General features: G+C 38.8%; 1 protein-coding gene and 1 long non-coding RNA gene across 2 annotated transcripts in view; one reads left to right on the top strand and one right to left on the bottom strand.

The window, feature by feature from the left end:
* LOC131815793 (uncharacterized) overlaps window positions 1-18373 on the top strand; it is a 37477-nt gene extending 19104 nt beyond the window's left edge. Inside the window, exon 2 of the long non-coding RNA XR_009347851.1 lies at window positions 15052-18373. This is a non-coding gene — a long non-coding RNA (uncharacterized LOC131815793). The remainder of the gene's footprint in view (window positions 1-15051) is intronic.
* The window catches only part of EFCAB5 (EF-hand calcium binding domain 5), a 167832-nt gene that overhangs the window by 35373 nt on the left and 104942 nt on the right, over window positions 1-27517 (bottom strand). The window contains exons 12-17 of the mRNA XM_059147747.1: window positions 26849-26948; window positions 24647-25468; window positions 21381-21455; window positions 21193-21285; window positions 17289-17503; window positions 15040-15196 (exon numbers count right to left, since the gene is read on the bottom strand). Coding sequence (XP_059003730.1) covers window positions 15040-15196; window positions 17289-17503; window positions 21193-21285; window positions 21381-21455; window positions 24647-25468; window positions 26849-26948 — 1462 coding nt within the window. The remainder of the gene's footprint in view (window positions 1-15039; window positions 15197-17288; window positions 17504-21192; window positions 21286-21380; window positions 21456-24646; window positions 25469-26848; window positions 26949-27517) is intronic.

Raw genomic sequence — 27517 nt, 5'->3', positions numbered from 1 at the left:
CCCAGGGCCCTGGGATCATGACCTGAGCCGAAGGCAGAGGCTTTAACCCACTGAGCCACCCAGGCGCCCCAAGATGTCATTTCTTTTGATGGTTGCATAGTATTTCATTGTGTGTGTGTGTGTGTGTGTGTGTGTGTGTGTGTACCGCATCTTCTTTATTCATTCATCTGTTGATGGACATCTAGGCTCTTTCTATAGTTTTGCTATTGTGGACATGACAAGTTGCCATTCTGTATCAGTCCCAATTTTCCCTCTGCCTTTAAGAAAATATATTTTCTTAAGAAAACATAAAAATATTTCATAAAAAATCTTTTATTTATAAAATAAAAATTTATAAATTGTATAGTAGACTCTAGGAGATGGGTATATAGGTGCTCACTGTAAAATACTTTGAACTTTGCTGTATGTCTGAAAAAATTTTTTAAGATTTTTGAGAGAGAGTGAACAAGCGAGCACATGAGTGAGGGGAGGGGCAGAGGGAGAGATTGAGCAGACTGTGTGGACCCTGGCATGGGGCTCAATCTCACAACCCTGAGATCATGACCTGAGTCAAAAACAAGAGTCCAATGTTTAACCAACTAAGCCACCCAGGTGCCCCTGATATTTTTCATAATAGAATATAGGAGGGGGCCCCTAGGTGGCTCAGTTGGTTAAGTGTCTGCCTTTGGCTCAGGTCAGGATCCCAGGATCCTGGGCTTGAGCCCCACATGCGGCTCCCTGCTCCGCGGGAAGCCTGCTTTCTCCCTCTCCCTCTGCTATTCCCCCTGCTTGTGCTCTCTGGCTCTCTCTATCTCTCTGTCAAATAAATAAATAACATCTTAAAAACAACAACAACAACAACAACAGCGTTGGAGGGAAGAGGAGGGCATGGCCAGACTGAAAGGACTCTCAATCAGTCAAATCTGGGACAACAGGAACATTAAAATAAATAGTGATAGTGTTGGATCACAGCCTATTGGGTAACATAGGAAACCATGAATACATATTGTTATAATAAATGAACAAAAAGTTTGGCAAGAAAGGGAATTATTCTGGGGGGCCTGGCTGGTTCAGTCGGTAGAGAATTCAACTTCATCTTGGGGTTGTAAGTTCAAGCACCTGGTGCAGGGACTTAAAAATACTTAAAAAAATATTTTAAAATTTACTTAAAAATAAAATCTTAAAAAAGGGGGATATTTCTATGGTTTCAAAGTACAACCACTAAAACCTCATTAATTACAAAGGGAAAAAGTAATTTTTAAATGGTAGGTACTGGGCGCCTGGGTGGCTCAGTTGGTTGGATGACTGCCTTCGGCTCAGGTCATGATCCTGGAGTCCCGGGATCGAGTCCCACATCAGGCTCCCAGCTCCATGGGGAGTCTGCTTCTCCCTCTGACCTCCTCGCTCATGTTCTCTCTCACTGTCTCTCTCTCAAATAAATAAATAAAATCTTTAAATGGTAGGGACTGACAGATACCATTTAAAAAAAAAATTCCAGTGTAGTTAACATATATGCACCCCTATGTGTACAATATAGTGATTCAACAATTCCGTATGTTACTCGGGGCTCATCAAGATAAGTGTACTCTTTAATCCCTTTCACCTATTTCCCCCATCCCCTCACCCACCTTCCCTCTGCTAACCATCCGTTTATTCTCTAGAGTCAAGAATCTGTTTTTTGATTCGTTTCTCCCCCACCTTTTTGTTTTGTCTCTTAAATGCCACAGTGAGTGAAATTATATGGTATTTGTCTTTCTCTGGCTGACCTATTTCACTTAGCATAATACTCTCTAGCTCCACCCATGTTGTTGCAAATAGCAAGATTTTATTCTTTTTTATGTCTGAATAATCTTCCATTGTATGTATATGTGTGTGTATATATATCCCATCTTCTTTATCCATCCATCTATCAGTGGACATTTGGGTTGCTTCCATAGTTTGGCTGTTGTAAATGATGCTGTAATAAACATAGGGGTGCATATATCTTTTTGAACTAGTGTTTTTGTATTATTTGGGTAAATACCCAGCAGAGTGATCATAGGGTAGTTCTATTTTTCATTTTTTGAGGAGCCTCTACAGATATCATGTTATTATCATGAGACTTCTGCTAAGATTCAAGGAGAAAATATAGCGTCACTTACATGATATTTCTGCTAAAGGTGAATAATCTGAATTTAATCATGAGGAAATGTTAGACAAAGCTAAAAGGACATACTAAAAACAACCAGCCTATAATCTTCAAAAATGTCAAAGTCATGGCAATCAAGGAAAGGCTGAGGAGTTTCTTAGAGATTCCTTGTTCCAGAGTGAAAAAATAGCAGTTTCTTTGTCCAGTTTTCAGTTTCTTTAAAAAAAAAGAAATCATCATGTGGGTTTTTCAATGAGATTTTCTAAATAAACATGGTTCTTAAGTGTTCAAGATCTCTGGAATATGGTGACAAAATGCATTACTAAAATGTTATAACTTTAAGAAAGTTAAATGTCCTACTTAAATGGAAACTTACATAGGGGTGTCTGGGTGGCTCAGTTGGTTAGGCAACTAACTCTTGATTTCAGCTCAGGTCTTGATCTTAGGTCAGGAAAGACCCATGCTGGGTTCCTCGCTGAGGGTAGAGCCTACTTAAAAAAATAAAACTTATATATTGAGGCAGATCTAATAGAAAATTAAAAGTTGTATATATCCAACAAATGTTAATAGCTATTCCTTGGGAAATAATGAGGAAAGAGTTATTTATTCCATTAAATTCTACAGTAGAGGCAGATCACATGTTTTACAGCTTTTGTATGCAATATTTCTTCTCAGAAGATTAGGCTGTATTAGGAATAAAAAGGGGAAAATTGCTGGCTAAAAGTTTCAAGTTGCCCCTTCCATATAAAAAACTTGCATTTTGAGGATACCAGCAGAAAAATTTATAGAAATTTCTAATTCTGTGGCTTTATCCTATTTCTCCAATTTTTATCTAATTTTTAATCCTTGACACTGAAATAGATAAGAAGGATAGAGCAAAACAAAACAAAACCAAACCAACAAAGATCTATTTGAAGATTTGTTGATCAGTTATTAGCTAATGTTTGAATTTAGAATGTTCTTCCTTTTCTAAGGAAGCTAAATCTGCCTTTCTTCTTCCATATGGTTATCAGCTCAGCAATCATCTCCTCAGGCCAGGTGGCTACCAATATGTGTTCAGAGAGAATCATTTTGTATAAACCTACCCTTGGAGAGAATAATTTGTTCTTCCTGCTTGCAAAAATTTATTTTTGGCAGCAGATTCTGCCTCCTCATTACTTTCCTCCTTCTCATCTACTGGGATTAACCCATTACATTTTATGCTTTCTACCTACCCCTATTGCTGTAGTTCAGTCATACGTATTGGAATTTCCTTATAATATCATCCTCAGGTTTCTTAAATTCTAGAAATCATCATTTCTAACTCCTTCCTTTTACAAATGAGTACACCTGGATCTGTTGAGGTGCAGTACCTTGGTTTTGGTCATGTGACCACTAAAATTTTCTTTTGTTTTACATATTTATTTGAGGCAGAGGAAGAGGGAAAGGCCTACTCCCTGCTGAGTGGGGAGCCTGATGTGGGGTTCCATCCAAGGACCTTAGGATCATGATCTGAGCCAAAGGCAGATGCTTAGACAACTGAGCCACCCAGAAACCACTGGCCATGTGACCATTAAGTGAAAGATCCAGCATTGGAACCCAGCTCTCCTGACCATTGTGTAGTGTTCTTTTCTCTATAGAACATGGTTCTGTATTATGAAATTTGCCTTCCTTTTAAGTGGAAACCACCTCATTGTGCCCTTTGAAGCTTAATTCTTTGGATGTAGTCTAAGACAAGTAGTGTAGTACAATGTAAAGTTTGGAGAAGACATAGTGAATGAAGAACACATGACAACTGATAAACTTAGGTACACTTGAAGGTCAGTGAATACAACAACTTTGAAAGGGTTGAAGAACTTAACTAACTCTGATCATTCTCTTCTGTCATTCACTGTATACTTTAAGAATTGGAAATCTAGTATGTAAAAGTCACCAGATAAATCTTTAAACCCAGTGGAAGCAAAATGGTTTATACTGGAATCTAATCAAATAAATGAGGGAACTTCTTATACTGGAATAAGAATTTTAGTAACTTTTGATTGGGAAGTATTGATCAGAAGAGATAAATGTAGTATAGGGAATGAAAAGTCATTAAGAAAAAAAGTCATTGAGCATAATTAAGTGGTTAAATTGTTAAATTCAGGAGAAACTTACAAACCAGCCCTACTTGAGAGGTGAAACAGACCTTGTACAGGTAAAGAGATACAATAAGAAGAGAAAATATGCAGAGGTGAGGAAATTTTGGGATTTTTTTAAACCTTAAGAGTGAGGGTAGCTAGGTACACAGAGGGGATCTAAAAATGTAGAATTAAGGTCTTGGGAAAAGCACCGTATGACACATTCCACTCCTGACAGTTCTGTTTTCTACACTTCCCATTAGCAATGCATGAAGGTTCTACCTTCTTTACATCCTTGATAACACTTATTATTTTTCTATTTTTAAAAATTTTTATTTTTTTAATTTCTTTTCAGTGTTCCAGAATTCATTGTTCATGCACTACACCCAGTGCTCCATGCAATATGTGCCCTCCATAATACCCACCACCAGGCTCACCCAACCTCCCACCCCTCGCCCCTCCAAAATTGTTTTTGGGTTGTTTTTCAGAGTCCACAGTCTCTCATGGTTCATCTCCCCCTCCAATAAAATTATAACCATAGAGCATAAGCAACAAAAGCAAAAGTAAATAAGTGGGAATACCTGAAGCTAAAAGGTTTCTGCACAAAAAAAGAAGCAAACAACAAAATGAAAAGGAAACCTGCAGAATAGGAGGAGATACTTGTAAATCATAAATCTGATAAGGGATTAATCAAAATATATAAGGAACTCATACAACTAGATAGAAAAAAAAGACATTAAAAAATGGGCAAAGAAACTGAATAGATGTATTTCCAAAGACATGCAGATGACCAAAAGGTGCATGAAAAGATACTCAACATCACTAACAATTAGAGAAATGCAAATCAAAACCACAATGAAATATCATCTCACACCTGTCAGAATGGCAGTGTCGAAAACACAAGAGATAATAAGTGTTGTCAAGGATGTGGAGAAGAGGGAACACTTGTGCACTGTTGGTGGGAATGTAAATTGGTATAATCACTAGGAAAAACATTATGGAGGTTCCTCAAAACATTAAAAATAGAATTGCCATATTATCTAGCAATTCCACTTTTAAGTATCTAATGAAAAAAAATGAAATCACTATCTCGAAGAGATATCTGTACCACCATGTTCATAGCAGAATTATTCATGATAGTCAAGATATGAAAAAACCTAAGTGTCCATCAATGAATGAATGGATAAAGAAAATGTGATTCCTACACACACACACACACACACACACACACACACACGAATATCATTTCATCATGAAAAAGATGGAGTGCTGCCATAAATGGATCTTGAAGCCATTATGCTGAGTGAAATCAGAGAGAGAAAGACAAATACTATATGATATCATTAACATGTTGAATCTAAAAAAGCCAAACTCGGAGTATAAAATGGCGGTTCTTAGGGGTTGGAGGTGGAGGAGATGGGGGAATGCTGGTCAAAGGGTATAAACATCCTTTTATTAAAAAGGTTTTTAAAAATTTATTTGAGAGAGCATGCATACAAGCAGGGGGAAAGGCAAAGGGAGAGGGAAAGAATCTCAAGCAGACTCCACACTGAGTGCAGTGCCCAACCTGGAGCTCATTCCTATGACACTGAGATCATGACCTGGATGCTTAACTGACTGAACCAGGCAGATGTCCCAAAGGGCATAGACTTTTATTAAAAGATGGATACATTCTGTGGATCTAATATACAGCATGGTGATTATACTGTATTATATACTTAAAAGCTGCTAAGAGAGTAGATCTTTTTCTTTTTTCTTTTTTATTTATTTTCAGCATAACAGTATTCATTATTTTTGCACCACACCCAGTGCTCCATGCAATCCGTGCCCTCTATAATACCCACCACCTGGTACCCCGACCTCCCACCCCCCCCCTTCAAAACCCTCAGATTGTTTTTCAGAGTCCAAAGTCTCTCATGGTTCACCTGTCCTTCCAATTTCCCCCAACTTCCTTCTCCTAACTCCCCATGTCCTCCATGCTATTTGTTATGCTCCACAAATAAGTGAAACCATAATGATAATTGACTCTCTCTGCTTGACTTATTTCACTCAGCATAATCTCTTCCAGTCCTGTCCATGTTGCTACAAAAGTTGGGTATTCATCCTTTCTGATGGAGGCATAATACTCCATAGTGTATATGGACCACATCTTCCTTATCCATTCATCCGTTGAAGGGCATCTTGGTTCTTTCCATAGTTTGGTGACCGTGGCCATTGCTGCTATAAACATTGGGGTACAGATGGCCCTTCTTTTCACTACATCTGTATCATTGGGGTAAATACCCAGTAGTGCAATGGCAGGGTCATAGGGAAGTTCTATTTTTAATTTCTTGAGGAATCTCCACACTGTTCTCCAAAGAGGCTGCACCAACTTGCATTCCCACCAACAGTGGAAGAGGGTTCCCCTTTCTCCACATCCTCTCCAACACATGTTGTTTCCTGTCTTGCTAATTTTGACCATTCTAACTGGTGTAAGGTGATATCTCAATGTGGTTTTAATTTGAATCTCCCTGATGGCTAGTGATGATGAACATTTTTTCATGTGTCTGATAGCCATTTGTATGTCTTCATTGGAGAAGTGTCTGTTCATATCTTCTGCCCATTTTTTGATATGATTGTCTGTTTTGTGTGTGTTGAGTTTGAGGAGTTCTTTATAGATCCTGGATATCAACCTTTTGTCTGTACTGTCATTTGCAAATATCTTCTCCCATTCCATGGGTTGCCTCTTTGTTTTCTTGACTGTTTCCTTTGCTGTGCAGAAGCTTTTGATTTTGATGAAGTCCCAAAAGTTCATCTTCGCTTTTGTTTCCTTTGCCTTTGGAGACATATCTTGAAAGAAGTTGCTGTGGCTGATATCGAAGAGATTACTGCCTATGTTCTCCTCTAGGATTCTAATGGATTCCTATCTCACATTGAGGTCTTTTATCCATTTTGAGTTTATCTTTGTGTATGGTGTAAAAGAATGGTCCAGTTTTATTCTTCTACATATAGCTGCCCAGTTTTCCCAGCACCATTTATTGAAGAAACTGTTTTTTTTCCACTGTATATTTTTTCCTGTTTTGTCGAAGATTATTTCACCATAGAGTTGAGGGTCCATATCTGGGCTCTCTACTCTGTTCCACTGGTCTATGTGTCTGTTTTTATGCCAGTACCATGCTGTTTTGGTGATCACAGCTTTGTAGTAAAGCTTGAAATCAGGTAACGTGATGCCCCCCGTTTTATTTTATTTTTTCCACATTTCCTTAGCGATTCGGGGTCTCTTCTGATTCCATACAAATTTTAGGATTATTTGCTCTAGCTCTTTGAAGAATACCGGTGGAATTTTGATCAAAATAGCATTAAAAGTATAGATTGCTCTAGGCAGTATAGACATTTTAACAATGTTTATTCTTCTGATCCAAGAGCATGGAATGGTCTTCCATCTTTTTGTGTCTTCTTCAATTTCTTTCATGAGTGTTCTGTAGTTCCTCGAATACAGATCCTTTACCTCTTTGGTTAGATTTATTCCCAGGTATCTTATGGTTCTTGGTGCTATCGTAAATGCAATCGATTCTCCAATTTCCCTTTCTGTATTTTCATTATTAGTGTATAAGAAAGCCACTGATTTCTGTACATTGACTTTTTATCCTGCCACGTTGCTAAATTGTTGTATGAGTTCTAGTAGTTTGGGGGTGGAGTCTTTTGGGTTTTCCATATAAAGAATCATGTCATCTACAAAGAGAGAGAGTTTGACTTCTTCATTACCAATTTGGATACCTTTTACTTCTCTTTGTTGTCTGATTGCTGTTACTAGGACTTCTAATACTATATTGAACAAGAGTGGTGAAAGTGGGCATCCTTGTCGTGTTCCTGATCTCAACAGGAAGGCTGCAAGCTTTTTCCCATTGAGGATGATATTTGCTGTGGGTCTTTCATAGATAGATTTGATGAAGTTCAGGAATGTTCCCTCTATTCCTATACTTTGAAGCGTTTTAATCAGGAACAGATGCTGGATTTTGTCAAATGCTTTTTCTGCATCGATTGAGAGGACCATGTGCTTCTTCTCTCTTCTCTTATTAATTTGTTCTATCACATACATTGATTTGCGAATGTTGAAACATCCTTGTAGCCCAGGGATGAATCCCACCTGATCATGGTGGATAATCTTTTTAATGTGCTGTTGGATCCTGTTTGCTAGGATCTTATTAAGAATCTTAGCATCCATATTCATCAGTGATATTGGTCTGAAATTCTCCTTTTTGGTAGGGTCTTTGCCTGGTTTGGGGATCAAGGTAATGCTGGCTTCATAGAAAGAGTCTGGAAGTTTTCCTTCTGCTTCAATTTTTTGAAACAGCTTCAGGAGAATAGGTGTTATTTCTTCTTTGAAAGTTTGGTAGAATTCCCCAGGGAATCCATCAGGTCCTGGGCTCTTGTTTTTTGGGAGGTTTTTGATCACTGCTTCAATCTCATAACTAGATATTGGTCTATTCAGGTTGTCGATTTCTTCCTAGTTCAATTTTGGGAGTTTATAATTTTCCAGGAATGCATCCATTTCATCTAGGTTGCTTAGCTTATTGGCATATAACTGTTGATAATAATTTCTGATGATTGTTTCTACTTCCTTGGTGTTCATTGTGATCTCTCCCTTTTCATTCATAATTTTATGAATTTGAGCTTTCTCTCTTTTCTTTTGGATTAGTGTGGCCAATGGTTTATCGATCTTATTGATTCTTTCAAAAAACCAGCTTCTAGTTTCATTGATACGTTCTACTGTATCTCTGGTTTCTACCTCATTGATCTCAGCTCTAATCTTGATTATTTCCCTTCTTATGTGTGGAGTTGGTTTGATTTGTTGTTGATTCTCCGGTTCTTTAAGGTGTAGAGAGAGCTGGTGTGTTCTGGATTTTTCAATTTTTTTGAGGAATGCTTGGATGGCTATGCATTTCCCCTTTAGGACCGTCTTTGCTGTGTCCCATAGGTTTTGGACCAAAGTGTCTTCATTCTCATTGGTTTCCATGAATTGTTTCAGTTCTTCTTTGATCTCCTGGTTGATCCAAGCATTCTTAAGCAAGGTGGTCTTTAGCTTCCAGGTGTTTGAGTTCCTTTTGAACTTTTCCTTGTGATTGAGCTCCAATTTCAAAGCATTGTGATCTGAGAATGTGCAGGGAATAATCTCAGTCTTTTGGTATCAGTTGAGTCCTGATTTGTGACCCAGTATGTGGTCTATTCTGGAAAAGGTTCCATGTGCACTTGAGAAAAATGAGTATTCTGTTGTTTTAGGGTGGAATGTTCTGTATATATCTATGAGGTCCATCTGGTCCAATGTGTCATTCAATGCTCTTGTTTCTTTATTGATTTTCTGCTTCAATGATCTATTTCTGAGAGAGGCGTGTTAAGATCTCCAACAATTAGTGTATTCATATCAATATGACTCTTTATCTTGATTAACAGTTTTCTTATGTAATTGACTGCTCCCAAATTGGAGGCATAGATATTTACAATTGTTAGATCATCTTGGTGGATAGTCCCTTTAAGAATGATGTAGTGTCCTTCTGTATCTCTGACTACAGTCTTTAGTTTAAAATCTAATTTGTCTGATATGAGAATCGCTACCCCGGCCTTCTTTTGAGGCCCATTGGCATGAAAGATGCTTCTCCATCCCTTCACTTTCAGTCTGGGTGTATCTTTAGGTTCAAAATGGGTCTCTTGTAAAGACAACATATGGATGGGTCCTGTCGTTTTATCCAGTCTGCAACCCTGTGCCATTTTATGGGCGCATATAGGCCATTCACATTGAGGGTGATTATTGATAGATCCGTTTTTATTGACATTGTGTTACTTTTTGGAGTCTTTCTTTCTGTAGATTGTCTCTATATTTCTGTTCAATGCTATTCTTGGGATTTTTCCTCTTTTATAGAACCCCCTTAATATTTCCTGCAGTATCGGCTTGGTGGTTACATAGTCTTTTAAACCTTGCCGGTCTTGGAAACTTTTTATCTCTCCATCCATTTTGAATGTCAGTCTTGCTGGATAAAGTATTCTTGGCTGCATGTTCTTCTCATTCAGTGCCCTGAATATATCTTGCCAGCCCTTTCTGGCTTGCCAGGTATCTGTGGACAGGTCTGACGTTATTCTGATGGGCTTTCCTCTACGTAAGGATCTTCTTTGTCCTAGCTGCTTTCAAGAGGTTCTGCCTACAATTATAATTCTTCATTCTCACTATTAGGTGTCTCGAGGACTTTCGAGAATCTGTAATCTTGGGGGGAAACCGTTCGGCCTCTAGTACATGAACGCTGGTTCCATTCATGAGATTCGGAAAATTTTCATGAAGAACTTGTTCCATTATATCTTTTAGACTTCTTTCTTTCTCCTCCCCTTCAGGGATTCCAATAATTCTGACGTTGGAATGTTTCATGGCATCATTTATTTCCCTGATTCTGTTTTCGTGGCTTCTAAGCTGTTTGTTCCAGGCTTCCTCCTGATCCTTTCTCTCTATCTGTTTGTCCTCCAGATCACTAATTCTATCTTCTGTCTCAGTTACTCTAGCTTTGAGAGAATTTAGATTAGACTGGAACTCATTGAGAGCATTGTGAAGCTCATCCCTGGTAGCTTTCAGCTCTTCCCTAACATTGAAAACATGATCTCTGGTCATTTTCAGTTCGGCCCTAATCAATTCCGTTTGGTCACCCATGGCTTTCTCCAACCTAGCTATTGCTTGGATAATTGTTAGCCTGAATTCTCTTTCCAACATATTGTCTATGTTGATAGCCATTAGCTCTGTTGCAGAAGGCCCATCCTCTGTATTTTTCTTCTGTTGGGCATTCCTCCTCCTAGTCATTTTGGTGAGAGATGGCTGAACAGGTGTAGCTGGATGTATCGACCATGGTGCAGTCAAGGTGCACCCTGGAACGCTTCTGAGCAATCAGGGTTCCCCACCCAAATGAGAGGAAAAAGAAAAGGAAAAGAAAAAAAGAGAGAGAGAGAGAGACAGGAACGAAAGTTGAGATAAAAGAGAAGGTTCAGCCCAAATGGGCCCCAAGGTAAGATTTATGAAGTATACAAACAGACACAGACAAACAAAAAGACTGATAAAAGTATATGACAAGAGAAAAAAATAATGTATATATATTTGCATATATATATATATATATATATATATATATGCAAATAAAGGAAGAACCTCGTCAAAAAGAACCCCGAGTGTAAGATTTATAGACTATCAGAACAAACACAAAAACACAGAAACACTGGTGGAAGAAAAAGATGGGAGAGTGGTTGTAAATTCTCAGTGTGGGTGAGGAAGGTTGTTTTGATTCTTCCTGGATGTATCTTGATATCTTTGTTAAAGGACTCAACTTTCCTAAGATAAAGGGGGATTAGGAATTGGTTTACCTATAGGGGTGGCATTGATTGGGGAAAGAGGATTATCTTGAAGCTTAACTCTATATGAATATTAGAAAATAAAAATTTAAAAAAGGAATAAACTAGACTAAACTAAACTAAAATTTAAAAAAAAGAAATTTAAAAAATAGAAATGCAAAAGGAAAACACAGGTGTATGTATCAAAAAGTTCAGGTTAGATACCTAGGAATAAACCTAACCAAAGAGACACAGAATCTATACTCAGAAAACTATAAAGTACTCATGAAAGAAATTGAGGAAGACACAAAGAAATGGAAAGATGTGCCATGCTCCTGGATTGGAAGAATAAATATTGTGAAAATGTCTATGCTACCTAAAGCAATTTACACATTTAATGCAATTCCTATCATAGTACCATCCATCTTTTTCAAAGAAATGGAACAAATAATGCTAAAATTTATATGGAACCAGAAAAGACCTCGAATAGCCAAAGGGATATTGAAAAAGAAAGCCAACGTTGGTGGCATCACAATTCCGGACTTCAGGCTCTATTACAAAGCTGTCATCATCAAGACAGCATGGTACTGGCACAAAAACAGATACATAGATCAATGGAACAGAATAGAGAGCCCAGAAATAGACCCTCAAATCTATGGTCAACTAATCTTCGACAAAGCAGGAAAGAATGTCCAATGGAAAAAAGACAGCCTCTTCAATAAATGGTGCTGGGAAAATTGGACAGCCACATGCAGAAAAATGAAATTGGACCATTTCCTTACACCACACACAAAAATAGACTCAAAATGGATGAAGGACCTCAATGTACGAAAGGAATCCATCAAAATCCTTGAGGAGAACAGGGGCAGCAACCTCTTCGACCTCTGCCGCAGCAACATCTTCCTAGGAACAACGCAAAAGGCAAGGGAAGCAAGGGAAAAAATGAACTACTGGGATTTCATCAAGATCAAAAGCTTTTGCACAGCAAAGGAAACAGTTAACAAAATCAAAAGACAACTGACAGAATGGGAGAAGATATTTGCAAACGACATATCAGATAAAGGACTAGTGTCCAGAATCTATAAAGAACTTAGCAAACTCAACACCCAAAGAACAAATAATCCAATCAAGAAATGGGCAGAGGACATGAACAGACATTTCTGCAAAGAAGACATCCAGATGGCGAACAGACACATGAAAAAGTGCTCCATATCACTCGGCATCAGGGAAATACAAATCAAAACCACAATGAGATATCACCTCACACCAGTCAGAATGGCTAAAATCAACAAGTCAGGAAATGACAGATGCTGGCGAGGATGCGGAGAAAGGGGAACCCTCCTACACTGTTGGTGGGAATGCAAGCTGGTGCAGCCACTCTGGAAAACAGCATGGAGGGTCCTCAAAAGGTTGAAAATAGAACTGCCCTATGACCCAGCAATTGCACTATTGGGTATTTACCCTAAAGATACAAATGTAGTGATCCAAAGGGGCACATGCACCCGAATGTTTATAGCAGCAATGTCCACAATAGCCAAACTATGTAAAGAACCTAGATGCCCATCAACAGATGAATGGATCAAGAAGATGTGGTATATATACACAATGGAATACTATGCAGCCATCAAAAGAAATGAAATCTTGCCATTTGCAACAACATGGACGGAACTAGAGCGTATCATACTTAGCGAAATAAGTCAAGCAGAGAAAGACAACTATCATATGATCTCCCTGATATGAGGAAGTGGTGATGCAACATGGAGGCTTAAGTGGGTAGAAGAAGAATAAATGAAACAAGATGGGATTGGGAGGGAGAGAAACCATAAGTGACTCTTAATCTCACAAAACAAACTGAGGGTTGCCGAGGGGAGGGGGTTTGGGAGAAGGGGTTGGGATTATGGACATTGGGGAGGGCATGTGATTTGGTGAGTGCTGTGAAGTGTGTAAACCTGGTGATTCACAGACCTGTACCCCTGGGGATAAAAATATATGTTTATAAAAAATAAAAAAATTATTAAAAAAAAAAAAAGTTCATGTTAGAAGGTTATTATGGAATTTGATGTACTGGACATCTCACTGTGATGGTAAATAGGTTAAAAATTATCTATATAATAATAAAAATTATCTATATAAAAAAATGAGCCAGAATAGTGGGAACGAATTAATAATAAAAATTGTCCTATGAAGTAGTGGTTGTTGTTCTCTTGTCATCTTTTTTTTTTTTTTTCTTCCTTTCCTGGTTGCTTTTCTGGGGGAGGGGCCTGCCACGTGGGTTTTCAGTCAATGATGTTCTCTGAGTTAAGTCCTCCCACCCCCCTCAAGGGTGGTGGGCTCTGAGGAAACTGTTTTTTTCAGGCTTTTGTTCTCTGGAGGTTTTTATATTTGTTCACTTTTGTTTTTCTCTCTCGCCTTGACCCAAAACCATGGGAGCAGCGGCTGTCTGGGCAGCTCCAGACTGCCAGAGAAGTTCCAAGCAATGATCACACACTGAGATTTTCCCGCTGGCCCGGTCTGGGAGTGCCTGGTCTTTCCCGGTCCAAGAGCACCGGGCTGGTGCCTGTGAGCACCTCTCTCAGGGGAGGGTGCGGGGCATGACCGGACTCTGATGGCAAGGCAGGGCACTCGCGTGGGGATTGCAAAAAGGCTGTGCTTCTGTTGGCTGGCGAGGCTCCCAGGCCCTTACAGGAGCCAGGCCCCACACGCTCTCAGGCACGCTGGTGGTTCAGGGACCAAGACCTGGTTTCTCTGCCACACTCTCTCTGACTCTGCACCAGGGGTGGCTGTCCTGGGTCTGGGGACTTAAGCTCCTGACCCTAACACCCTGATTCCCACAATTTCCCCCAGTGATCCTTTGCTCTTTTTGAATGCTTTCTACCAGACTCCCGAGTTAATGCTGGTCCCCAGACACAGGGCACTCTCATATTCGGATATTACTTTCCAATGGGTCGCCTCTGGTGGTTCCCTCCCCCTTTTGTTTATCTTCCGACATCAGTCTGACTTTCCCACTCTGCTTTACCTGCCCACTGGCATCTTCTACCCAGTTGAGATCCAGATGTGTATAATTCTGATCTCAGGCTGATTTCGTGGGTGATCGGAGTTCTTTGGAAGGTAATCAGCTCACTTTAGGGTACAGGTTGAAAGGGCACCTCCTCCTACTTTCCCCCCCATCTTGTCTCTTCTAAGAGAGTAGATCTTAAACGTTCTCAGTACAAAAAAGAAATGGTAATCGTGAAGTGACAGAGGTGTTAATGCCACGGCGGTAATCATTTTGCAGTATATAAATGTATCAAGTCAACACACTGTACACCTTAAACTTATACAATGTTCTATGTTAATTATATCTCAATAAAGCTGGAAAAAAAGGATAGCCATACTAATAGGTGTGAAGTGGTGTCTTGTGGTTTTAGAACCAGAGTTTTAACTGTATATGTCATAGTACTGGAAAATTTGAAGCAAGTTGTTCCCACAGCTTTAATAAGAAAATCCTTATCTTTTTACCTTTCTTCATAGATTCTTTTTCCATACCCTCCTTGTATGTGTACAAGACTTCATCAACTTCCTTCAGATCCAGGAAGCCTGAGCCGTCATTGTCCCACTTCTGAAACACAGCTTCTAGGAGAAGTTCCCGTCGGGCTCTGGAAGCATTTTGTCTAGCCTAGAATAGAAACAGGGTAACAGCAGTGTCCACAACTATGGAAAGAACCTAGATGTCCATCAATAGATGAATGGATAAAGAAGATGTGGTATATATATACAATGTAAAAACTATGCAACCATCAAAAACCCTAAATCTTGCCATTTGCAATGACATGGATGGAACTAGAAGGTATTATGCTGGATGAAATCAATCAGAGAAAGACAATTATCATATGATCTCTCTGATATGAGGAATTTGAGAGGCAGGGTGGGGGGTCGTGGGAGGTAGGGAGGGAAAAAGTGAAACAAGATGGGATAGGGAGGGAGACAAACCATAAGAGACTCTTAATCTCACAGAACAAATAGGGTTGCTGGGTGGGGTGCTAGGGATAGGATGCCTGGGTTGTGGACATTGGGGAGGGTATGTGCTGTAATGACTGCTGTGAAATGTGTAAGCCTGATGATTCACAGACCTGTACCCCTGGGGCAAATAATACATTGTATGTCAATTAAAAAAAAAAAAAAAGAAACAGGTTAACAAAACACAGGACACACTATCCATTGTGCAAGCCGCCATCCCATGGTTTATTCCCTCAAAACTATTTCTAAAAACAGCTTTATAAAAAAAAGCTGGGACTAAGCATGATAGTAATGCTTCAATTGAAGCATTTAATTTTTTTTTTTAGAAGATTTTATTTATTTGAGAGAGGAGAGAACGTGAGGAGGGTTGAGAGAGAGAGAGAGAGAGAGCAGGAGGAGGAGCAGAGGGAGAGGAAGAAGCAGACTCCCCCATCCAACAGGGATCCTGATCCCTGATCAAGCAGGGCTCGATCCCAGGAGCCTGAAATCATAACCTGAGCCAAAGGCAAATGTAAAGCATTTAATTTGAATCCTCTAAATACCGTTTCTCTGTTTCATTCCTAGAACAAAAACACAAAACACAATAAAACAAAAACCAGGCATTCTCTGCATTGGACTAAAGCACATTAACTTAGGAAAGGGGCTACACTCCTTAAGAAACTTTGATTCATTCCTCTCCACTCCCTTGATGGTCATTCAGGAATGTGATAAACATACGGCATGCTCTACCTGGCTTCTTGGTGGGATATGCAGGGTGAAGGCAGTGTTCAAACAATGAAAAATGACTATGTTCAAAAATTATTTTTTATAATTTATTATTTATAATTTAGCATTGATCTAACTTGACATTGATTTTACTTACCTTTCAGATTTTTTACCAGATTAATTATATCAGTCAGATAGTAACTAAATTATTATCCAGATAGATTTAATTGCTAAAAGAAAGTTAATATACAGCATTTGGTTAAATGAGGGAATTGCAACTGAGGAGGCAATAGGGATATAAACTCTAGAATTAGGTTGAGAAGACCCATAAGGCTGCTGAGATGAGTGAATGTGCCTGGTGAATGTAAGCTACATATTTCATAAAAGGGCACATAAGTTGTTTATCTCAGCTAATATGTATGCACCTATCTATCACTCAACTAGGTAGTAAATTCTTAGGAAATATGGATCACCTGGATTCACATGAATAAAAAATACACGTACAAATCATAATTGTACTCCCAGGTATGTGCATTAGTAAATGAATTCACACAGCAGTGTGCATGCCAATGCATTTTTTGCACATACACATATCTGCTCCTCAGAATATGCTCTTCAAGCTTCAGAGGAGGAAAAAGGAAATTGTGCAATAAAAGATCTCCTGTCACCAGTGATCATGTTATTATTAGGGGAATGAATTCTCTGCAGTGTGATCTTGGAACATTTGACCATAAAATTAAATACTTAATGGCTATGCTCATTGAAATAAAGCAATTAGCTTGATCATAAACTTTTTTTTTTTTAAAGAAACTTTATTTCTTTTTTAAGTAGACTTCACGCCCCTTGTGGAGCACAATGCAGGGCTTGAATGCACGACCCTGAGATCAAGACCTGAGTTGAAATCAAGAGTCAGATGCTCAACCAGCTGAGCCACCAAGGACCTCTTGGTTATAAATTTTTAAAGGACCACATTAGGAGCCACTGAGGTTGAGAGCTTTACTAATAATATGACCCCACCTGTTTTATTGATAAATAATATTACTCACCTGTTCTAAGCCACTTATTTTCTCTTCTTTTGTTTCAACATAGCCTCTCTTAAAAAAGGATGTGAGGGTCTCACTTACACTCAAGGGGGTATCTTCACCAACAAATGTCTCCAGAAGTTGCACAAACTGGAGCAGATTTATGGAAACTCCATTGAAAGCACTTCTACCTTTTATGTCCTTGTAAGACTGAATATTTCTGATAATTGAGTGTAGGTCTATAAAGCAGGAAACATACAACAAACAGTAAAGTGGACAATTTCTTAAAGCTTAGAGGAAAATACACAGATACTTATTGTAATAAACATCTGTTACTCTTTTCCTGTCAGAAACCCATGCTCCCTTCATTAGGAAAACATCTTTTCCCCACTGTTAGCTTATATTTTTATTTTCATTTCACATGTATCAATAGTTTTTATTGCTGAGTAATATTCCATTTATAAATATATCACAATTTTTTATTTATTCTCATACTGATAGATATCTGGAATGTTTCCAGAAAGTTCAGGCTATTATGGATATACCTGGTTTACGTATTCTTACATATGTTTTGCTCTTGTCATTGTAAACATGCTTTTAACTCTATTGGATAAATAACTGGAGTTGGAAATTCTGGATCATGGGTAAATATGTGTTTGGTTTTACAATAAACACACAGATATTTTCTGAAGTAACTGTAACATTTTAAACTCCCACCAACAATCCTGAAAACTTCCAGTTTCTCCACAATCTTGCCAAGAGTCAGTGTTGTCAGTCTTTTTCATTTTAGCCATTCGGGTCATATGTAGTGGTTTCTCGTCATAATGTTAGTCTGTTTTTCATGACGACTAATGACATTGCACACTTCTTCATGTGTTCATTGCTCATTCTTACATGTTTTATTTGCAAAGCATCTATTGACTTGTTCTACTAATTTATACTATGTTGTTTATATTTTTTTGAGTTGTTGAAGATCTTAATATTTCCTGGATACCAGTCCTTTGTCAGATACAAATTTTAAAATTGTCCACGTATTTTTTCCATATCTGTGGTTTATATACATACTTCTTTAATGACATGTTTTAATAAACAAAAGTTTTATTTGATGAGCTCTAATTTGTCATCTTATTCTTTACGGTAGGTTTTTTTTTTTTTTTATGTTTCAAGTTTCTATTTAAATTCCAGTTAGTTAAGATACAGTGTGATAATAGTTTCAGGTGTACAATATAGTGATTCAGTACTTCCATACATCACCCTGTGCTCATCACAAGTACTGTCTTTAACCCCCATCACCTGTTAACCACCCCCTCTGCTCTGGTAACCATCAGTTTTTTCTCTATAATTGAGAGTCTGTTCCTCTCTCTCTTTCTCATTTGTTCTCCTTTGTTTATTTTGTTTCTTGAATTCCACATATGATTGAAATCATATATTAGTCTTTCTCTGACTTACTTCACTTAGCACAATATATATTAGCTCCATTCACTTTGTTGGAAAGGACAGATTTCATCCTTTTTTATGATGGAGTAATATTCCGTTATATATATTTTATATATCTTTGTAATATATATATTTATGTAATACATTATATGTAATGAATATTATATGTAATTTTATATATTATATGTATATATTATATGCAATATATATTATATGTAATTATGTGTGTGTGTGTATATATTAAAACCTCTTTTTTAAAAAAAGATTTTATTTATTTATTTGACAGAGATCACAAGTAGTCAGAGGCAGGCAGAGAGAGAGGCAGGGAAGCAGGCTCCCCGCTGAGCAGAAAGCCCGATGTGGGGCTAGATCCCAGGAGCCTGGGATCATGACCTGAGCTGAAGACAGCGGCTTTGACGCACTGAACCACCCAGATGCCCCTTCTTTCCCTTTTTTTAAAGAGACCTTATTTATTTGAGAGAGACCAGGAACTCAAGTTGGGGGAGGGGCAGTGGGAGAGGCAGAGACAGGCAGACTCCCCGCTGAGCAGGGGACCTCTGGGGTTCTATCTCAGGACACTTAACTGACTGAGACACCCAGGCACCCCTACACTACACCCAGATACCCTACACCCTTACACTACATTTTCCTTATCGATTCATCGGTTGATGGACATTTGGGCTGTTCCCATAATTTGGCTATTGTTGTTAATGCTGCTATAAACATCGAGGTGCATGTATGCCTTTGAATTAGTATTTTTGAATTCTTTGAGTAAATACCCAGTAGTGCAGTTTCCAGATGGTAGGGTAGTTCTATTTTTAACTCTTTGAGGGGCCTCCATACTATTCTCCACAGTGGCTGTACCAGTTTGCATTCCCACCAACAGTATAAGAAGGTTTCTCTTTCCCTGTATCCTCATCAACACCTGGTATGTCCTGTGTTGTTAATTGTAGCCATTCTGACAGGTGTGTCATGGTATTTCACTGTAGTTTTGATTTGTATTTCCCTGATGAGGAGTGACGTTGAGCATCTTTTCCTGTCTCTGTTAGCCATCTGTATGTCTTCTTTGGAGAAATGTCTATTCATGTCTTCTGCCCATTTCTTAACTGGGTTATTTGCAGGGGGTGGGTAGCAAGTTTGATAAGTTCCTTATAGATTTAGATGAATCCGGTGGCACTGAGCATCCCTCACCTTTGCTACAAGACCATGTGATATAGGTCTGGCTAGTGATTTCCATAGGACAGCAATGTAATCCCCTATACATAATGAGAATGAGCCCCAGAACTTTTGGGGGAACTACTGGGGACCAATCACTCTTTTAGTATTCTGATTCCTGAACATAAGATATAGACTTAGCAACACCCTTATGGACATGTCTACCACAACATGGAGAAAATGACCTGAAACTGAAAGTTACATAGAGAGGAACAGGGTTGAGAGGCGGAGTCAGTGTCTCATTGCTGTTATTGAGCCCTTGTATTCATTTGTGCCTGAAGCCAGCTGTGGTCTGGATTTGACAGTTAAATAATTCTATAGATACTACTGCAACCTCTCCCCCAAAGAGTATTGACTAATATATTTATCTCGAAGCTCAATCTTATAATACAAAGCATATTTCACAAAATATCAGCCCAGAGACTTATGTTTGATTTATTCACCGAATCAGTCATTCATGCCCTCATGCCTTCCATATGAGATCTGACTTGATCTAAAAAAAATCACACGTGCAGTTTTTCAAAATGGTAAAGCAAAACTGAAATAAAGAAGTAAGACCAAGAGAAGAAGAACATGAACTAGCAGGCCACAGGAGCTTGACCAATGCCGTGCATTTTTACCAAAGTATTTTGAGGATAGAAAGTTTGTTATTTGACCCAGGCTTAAATGAGAAAAGATTTGTAGATAGTAAGAAAATAATCCAAATATAAGTAGTTCTACTACTTGTTGATGAAAGGTAAAATGATAAAAGAGCATTGCAGTAAAATATGGGCTCTTGTTGGAACCATCATTGTTAAATACATGGTTTATCTCAGAGCTAAAAGCTACTCTTTGCTCTCTCTGTTAAGTTGGTCTTTCTTTATAAGTCTTCAAAAACAAGATAGATTCAAACGAGTCTCACATATTGAGTTATGAAACTACCAGGGAGAGGAATCGCTGGAATGATTTCTATTGAGTTCTAATATCCGAGACCTGATTCCCTTTGTGTACCTGGATCATAGCTTCAAAACAGTTATAGGGCCACGTGACGGTAAAAACAAATTGTATCCTAATCCATACATTTTGAAGCAGAAAAGCACATACCTACAGGTATACTACCACCAAAAACATTCATCTTGTATATGCTTAGATCCATCAGCTCAGGGACAAAATAGTGCAAAGATCACCCTGCCATTGGGTCTTCGCTAAGTTCAGTCTTTATCATGGGGCACCACAGTAAATTAAATTCATCAGTTGGACTGCCGTCTGGTTTCATAGTTTGGTTGCTAACCCGTACCTGTGAACCTGGAGTCACTGAGGAGTAAATGTGCCTGTTCCTCATCTTCACATTTGATATTATTCATCTTCCAGTTACAAGTTGAAAGTTCACCTACAAAATATACATTCCATTAAATAGACAATTTAATTTCACTTTCATACTTTGTTCTAAAGTATAAATAAAAGGGGGATTAAATGAGGAGTCACCTGACCATGACTTTCCTTCTATTTCTTGGGATTTATGACAGGATGGATCTTTCTCATTTTCCTTTTTTGTAGTTTCTAAAAGGTACAAAAGAAAGTGGCTATAATGAACTGGAATTTAAATAAAAACTTGAAAGAAAAAAAAAGAAAACTGCTATAAATTGGATATTATCTATTCTATGACACAGTCCTAAATTAATGAATGAGAAATATGCCTTGCATACAGAACACCACAAATATTCTGTCAGGTTATTTCCCATCTATGTTATGTCACATTCAACCACAAAGATATCACTTAATAACTTTACTTGTCGAGAGCAGCTCTATGATGAAAGCTATTTGTTGTACCCAAATATGACCACTCAGCATGAGGGCTACATTTCCTAAACTCTGTCACAGCTAGATGTCACCAAATGCCTGAATTCTGACCAATGTGATGTGTGGGCAAGTGATGTAATGCCTATCTCTTCTCCTTCCTCCTTACCCTTTTTTTTTTTTTAAGATTTTATTTCTTTATTTGACAGAGAGAGAGAGAGCACAAGTAGGCAGAGCAGCAGGCAGAGGAAGAGGGAGAAGCAGACTCCCCTGCTGAGCAACAAGCTCAAAGCGGGGCTCCATCCCAGGACCATGAGATCATGACCTTAGCCAAAGGTAGACACTTAACTGACTGAGCCACTCAGGTGCCCCTTCTCCTTACCTTCTGCTCTGAATCTGGATGCGGTAGTGAGCCATCCAGGACTATGTGGTTAGAGGAGACACAAGATAGAACTTGAGCCTCTGCTGATTTCAGGGGACTGAGCTATCATATTAGTTTTAACTTTTATATCAGAAGGAAAGAAACTCCTACGTCATTTAGACATTTCTATTTTGTTTTGGTTTTATTTTTTTAGACACTGTCATTTTGTTTGTTTGCTTGTTTTAAAGATTTTATTTATTTATTGGAGAGAGGGAGAGAGAGCGAGCCCATGAGCAGGGGTAGAGGCCTAGGGAGAGGGAGAAGCAGACTCCCCACTGAGCTGGCAGCCTGGTGTGGGACTCGATCCCAGTACCTGGAGATCATGACCTGAGCCGAAGGCAGAGGCTTAACCATCTGAGCCATCCAGGCATCCCTAGACACTGTCATTTTGGATCACTGTTACACTTAACAAAATTAGGGACGCCTGGGTGGCTCAGTTGGTTAGCAGCTGCCTTCGGCTCAGGTCATGATCCCAGCATCCTGGGATCGAGTCCCGCATCGGGCTCCTTGCTTGGCAGGGAGCCTGCTTCTCCCTCTGCCTCTGTCTGCCTGTGCTCGCTCTCTCTCTCTGATAAATAAATAAAATCTTAAACAACAACAACAACAACAAAAAAACACTTAACAAAATTAAGTCCTTATTAATAATATCTGATTGAATAGAATGTCACAATTTTTCTAGCTAGTATGTAAGGAGAGCCAAAAATTAACAGCCCTATTTTATGGAGAACCAAACATAATGCTGAAAAACGAGATGTTTCCAGTTAGTTACTGATAATGGAGAATATAAAACATAGGTTACTCATGACTTAGGAGTTTTGAATAAGGATTTTCTTCGGGACTGTGGGACTTTAAAATTAAAGAGCAGATAAAGCTTCTGGAATGTTGCAATGGCATGATTGACAGGGTTTGGGGGCTATGTCTTTCCTGTACATGTAAACTCTTTCGGAACAGCTGAGGTTAGAGGATGAGCAGGAGTCTGGTTTTGAGCCACAGGGTTTCAGATACCCGCCACACACACCCCTGCCCTATTTCACTACACATTCTTTTCTGCGAAACACATTCAGCGGTTGAGTGTTAAGTACTGTGGTTGAAAGAAAGGACCTGCTCGCCACCATCCACCCTCCTTCTCTCTCCGTGTGAATCTCCCAACAGCAGGGGCCATAGGCAGGAAGGTCGTCTCTGGTGAGAGGACTCACCAGGGAAATTACTTGGTGACCTGGTGGATTTCTTACAGCCTGGTTTCTCTGATAAAATAAAGTTGCTATAGGCACCCCCCCCAAATTAAGTTAAACTAAATTAAAGACATTTATGCTTAACTGAGGTCTAAGTGGTATTGAGACTGGCTCTCTAAGAAGTTAGAATTTTTCAACAAAAAGGCATACATTGGCATAGGCCATTCAAAGGAAAAGTCTTCTGCAGAATAAATATTTGAAATGCAGGAGTTTTCTGTCTTAAATATAACTTTCAGAAACTCTTGTAGAACATACATCTTATATAACTGAAAAATGCAAGATCCACTTTATAGTTGAAGTTAAAGACATTTTAAAAAGCAGTTTCTAGGGCGCCTGGGTGGCTCAGTGGGTTGGGCCGCTGCCTTCGGCTCGGGTCATGATCTCAGGGTCCTGGGATCGAGTCCCACACTGGGCTCTCTGCTCAGCAGGGAGCCTGCTTCCTCCTCTCTCTCTCTCTGCCTGCCTCTCTGCCTACTTGTGAGCTCTCTCTGTCAAATGAATAAATAAAATCTTAAAAAAAAAAAAAAAAAGCAGTTTCTAGGGGTGCCTGGATGGTTCAGTGAGTTAAGCCTCTACCTTCAGCTTAGGTCATGATCTCAGGGTCCTGGGATTGAGCCCCCCATCAGGCCCTCTGTTCAACAGGGAGCCTGCTTCCCCCCGACCTCCTGCCTGCCTCTCTGCCTACTGGTGACCTCTCTGCCAAATAAACAAATAAAATCTTAAAAAAAAAAAAAAAGCAGCTCTAATATGAGACATGATACTTAAAATGAAAGGGCTTCTGGGGCTCCCATGTGGCTCAGTCTGAGACTGATTCTTGTTTTTGGCTCAAATCATGATCTCAGGGTCCTGGGCTTGAGCCCTGCATCAGGCTCTATGCTCAGCACAGAGTTTGCTTGTCCCTGTCCCTCTGTTCCTCTTCCTGCCTTCTCTCTGTCTCTCTCTCAAATAAATAAATAAATAAAGTCTTAAAAAAAAAAAATCGAAAACTGAAACCAATCAGGCTTCTACTGCCTTTTCAGGAGTCTAGTGAAATTTTTCATATGTAACATCACAGATGGCTTCCTTATGAATGGGCTTCCTGTGCAAAAGGAATTCTAGGTAAATTGACAATAGAAACATTCTGGTTTGCATTTAATTGATTGTTCAAGGCCTAGACACATGTTGCAGAGCAACATATTTAAGGTCTGAATGATCTGGCATGCCAGAAGAGATCCTAACTGAAATGAGTATTTTCTGAAAAGACTTTTAACAATCACTCCACAAAGCATGGAGCTGATGTCATAGGTGAACTGAGTTACTACCTGACAGACGATATCTTCTTCTTGATGTTGGGACTTCCTCTTGCTGTTCAGGATTCACAAACAGTCCTTCATATATTTTCTCCTGAGTCCTCTCTTTCTGTGGGGAGATGTCAGTGTGCTCATAGGAAGTAGTCTCCCTAGATATATTACTTTCTCTGAAGGTAATACTTTCTGGTTGTAAAGCTGAACCCTGTTGTTTTTCTGGAATTCCCCCTCTGGGTGGTTCTTGTTCTGCAGTTGACCCTTTGTGTGATCCTTGCCCTGCTACTGACTCTCTGTGTGATCCTCGTTCTGAGGTTGACCCTTCGTCTTGACCTTGTGCTGATACTGATGCTCTGTGGAGTCCTCGTTCTGTAGCTGATTCCATGTTGACTCCTTGTTCTGACACTCGTTCTGGTGGCCCTTGTTCTATTACTGAGTCACCATGTGGTTTTTGTTCTATTATTAAGTCTCTACTTGATCCTTGTTCTGGAGTTGACCCCGTATGGGTTTCTTGTTCTGTTACTGATTTTCTGTACAGTTTTTTTTCTCTACTTGACTCTCCGTCTTGTTCTTGTCCTTCAGTTGAAATTCTGCTTGGTTCTTGTTCTGCAGTCATCCTTCTCTGCTGTTCTGGCAGTGTTGACTCACTGTGTTCATCATGTTTCTGTTGATCTTCTGGAGTTTCAAATGAGTTTCTTTGTGTTTTGCTGGCATGTTTTTCAGAAAGTAATGCATTCATCTCTAAGAGAACTTTGTCAAAGTCTTCATAAATATGTTTCTGATTATCCATGTCTCCCCAGAACTCAGACAAGTCTATCTCTTCAAATTCAATGAGTGGCCCTAATGCAGAAAAAAAATTTTTCTTTAAATAATTGATGTTAGAATGAAGAATCAGAACTAGTAAATTAATGCAAAACAGTGTTGATCATCATAATTGTAACATGGGCCTATTGATTTAAATAAATAACAGTTACCTTTCCCTACAACACAATAAAAGCAAAAAGATATTCTAGGCAACATAAAAGATGCTCACTACTGTAAGTTAGAAATTATCCCTTCCTAAAAGGTGTAGCTTTGGAAATAAGCATGATTCTTCCTTTTCTAGTTGGAGAGTTGCTTAGACTGTCACAACAGTAGAATTTAACCACGACTTTTGGTCCTCCAACAATAAGCCTAGTATAGGGATGAGGAAGAGGACACATGTCTTCCACCTCAAATACTTTTTTCAGTATCTACAGTATCAAAATAAAAGCAAGTCTCTGTCACTCACTGGGCTATGCTTTCCTGATATTCATTTCCCCCCCCTTCCTTATTCTCTCCATTTCTTTCTTCTTTATTCCTCAATTCTTTTCCTCCCAACTTATGTGAACACCTGTTTCAGAATTCTAGGGAAAGATAGGATGGCATTCACCAGAATCCACTCAAACAATAAAGCAACAACAAAAACAAAGCAATTCTGGTGTCCAGGACTACTCTATATCACCCCCAGATTTTTAAGTATCCAACAATTTTCACAGAGAACTAAAATATTGACATTTTTGGGAAAACCCATCCATTCAAAGACTTTCTCTTCAAAACATAAAAATGGGCACCTGCTTGGCTCAGTTGTTTAAACATCTGGCTCTTGATTTTGGCTCAGGTCATGATCTCAGAGTTTTGAGATCAAGTGCCACATTGGGCTCTGTGCTGGATATGGAGCCTGCTTATCTCTCTCCCCCTCTCCCTCAGCCCCTCCCCCTTCCTTCCTCTCAAAAGAAAAAATAAATAAAAATAAAAACAAAACCCATAATCCTACTTGTTTTGGTAGTAATGTAAAAAAAGATTCTTTACTGTGTAATTTCAGTAAAGCCAGACAAGTAAAAATGCTTGGGAGAAGGAAACATTTTTCTCAGAAATTTTAGAATTCTGAGTTGCACACTAAAACTGGAATTAGCATTACAAACTTAATTTCTAAAACATTCAGATTGCCACTCGAGCACCTCTTCATTTGAATGAACTTAAAATTGAGTTCTAACTTGACCACTTTTAGTATTGGACTATAGTGAAAAAGACATCTAGTTGTGATGAAGAGTGAATCTTGTGGGGAATGAACACTTAGATTAGCTATCATGATCTAAGGGAGATGTCCTGTGAAGGAATTCCATGGGAATACAATGACTTTTATCAGGTGAGTATAATATGTCATTCAAGCTTCAGCATCTCCTTCTGAATGGCACTTACATTGTCTTGGGTTTCGCAGCAAACTTCTAAGCGTTTTTGAACTTTGGTCATAGAATGTTTCCAGCAAGACCAATGTCCTCTGCCGATCCAAAAACCCTACCTAGGCAGAAAGTTAGCAGTTAGTTCATACAGGAGATTTGAGATTTTTATGTAAATGAATATGGTTTAGAGAAGCTTTTATCATCGCCTCAGGTACCATCATTATGTAAATAAAGCTGCAGAGTCAAAAATCAGGAAAGCTATATCTTAACTTTAGGCTTATTCTCTACTTCCCCATCCTGTGACATGTGTAAATGCCCTGCACTTAATAGATGCTTAACAATAGTTACTGACTTGATTGCTAAAGCCAATGTATAATGCTCAATTCTTATCCAATTAGACCTGAGGACAGCACTTAACCACTCCCAACTCGTTCTTTTTTGTATCATTTCTGAGAAACATTTTAACAGAAAAATAGAGAAAATGATAAAACTAACACTTGTGTTCCCAACACCCAGAAATTATGATTGTTACTATTTTGGGTATGTACTTTAAAAACATATAATTGATATCATAGTACATATGTACTTCTTAAAGTTCCTTTTGTTTACTCAACATTGAGATCAACTCGTATATGTGAAGAGATATATTTTATTCCTTTTTTGCTGCTTGTTCTGTAATTAAAAAAAT

The sequence above is a fragment of the Mustela lutreola genome, chromosome 15 (genome assembly GCF_030435805.1).
Source record: "Mustela lutreola isolate mMusLut2 chromosome 15, mMusLut2.pri, whole genome shotgun sequence".
In the NCBI taxonomy this organism is placed as follows: domain Eukaryota; kingdom Metazoa; phylum Chordata; class Mammalia; order Carnivora; family Mustelidae; genus Mustela; species Mustela lutreola.
The sequence above is the reverse complement of the archived record's forward strand: the minus strand, read 5'-3'. Positions and strand labels throughout refer to the sequence as shown.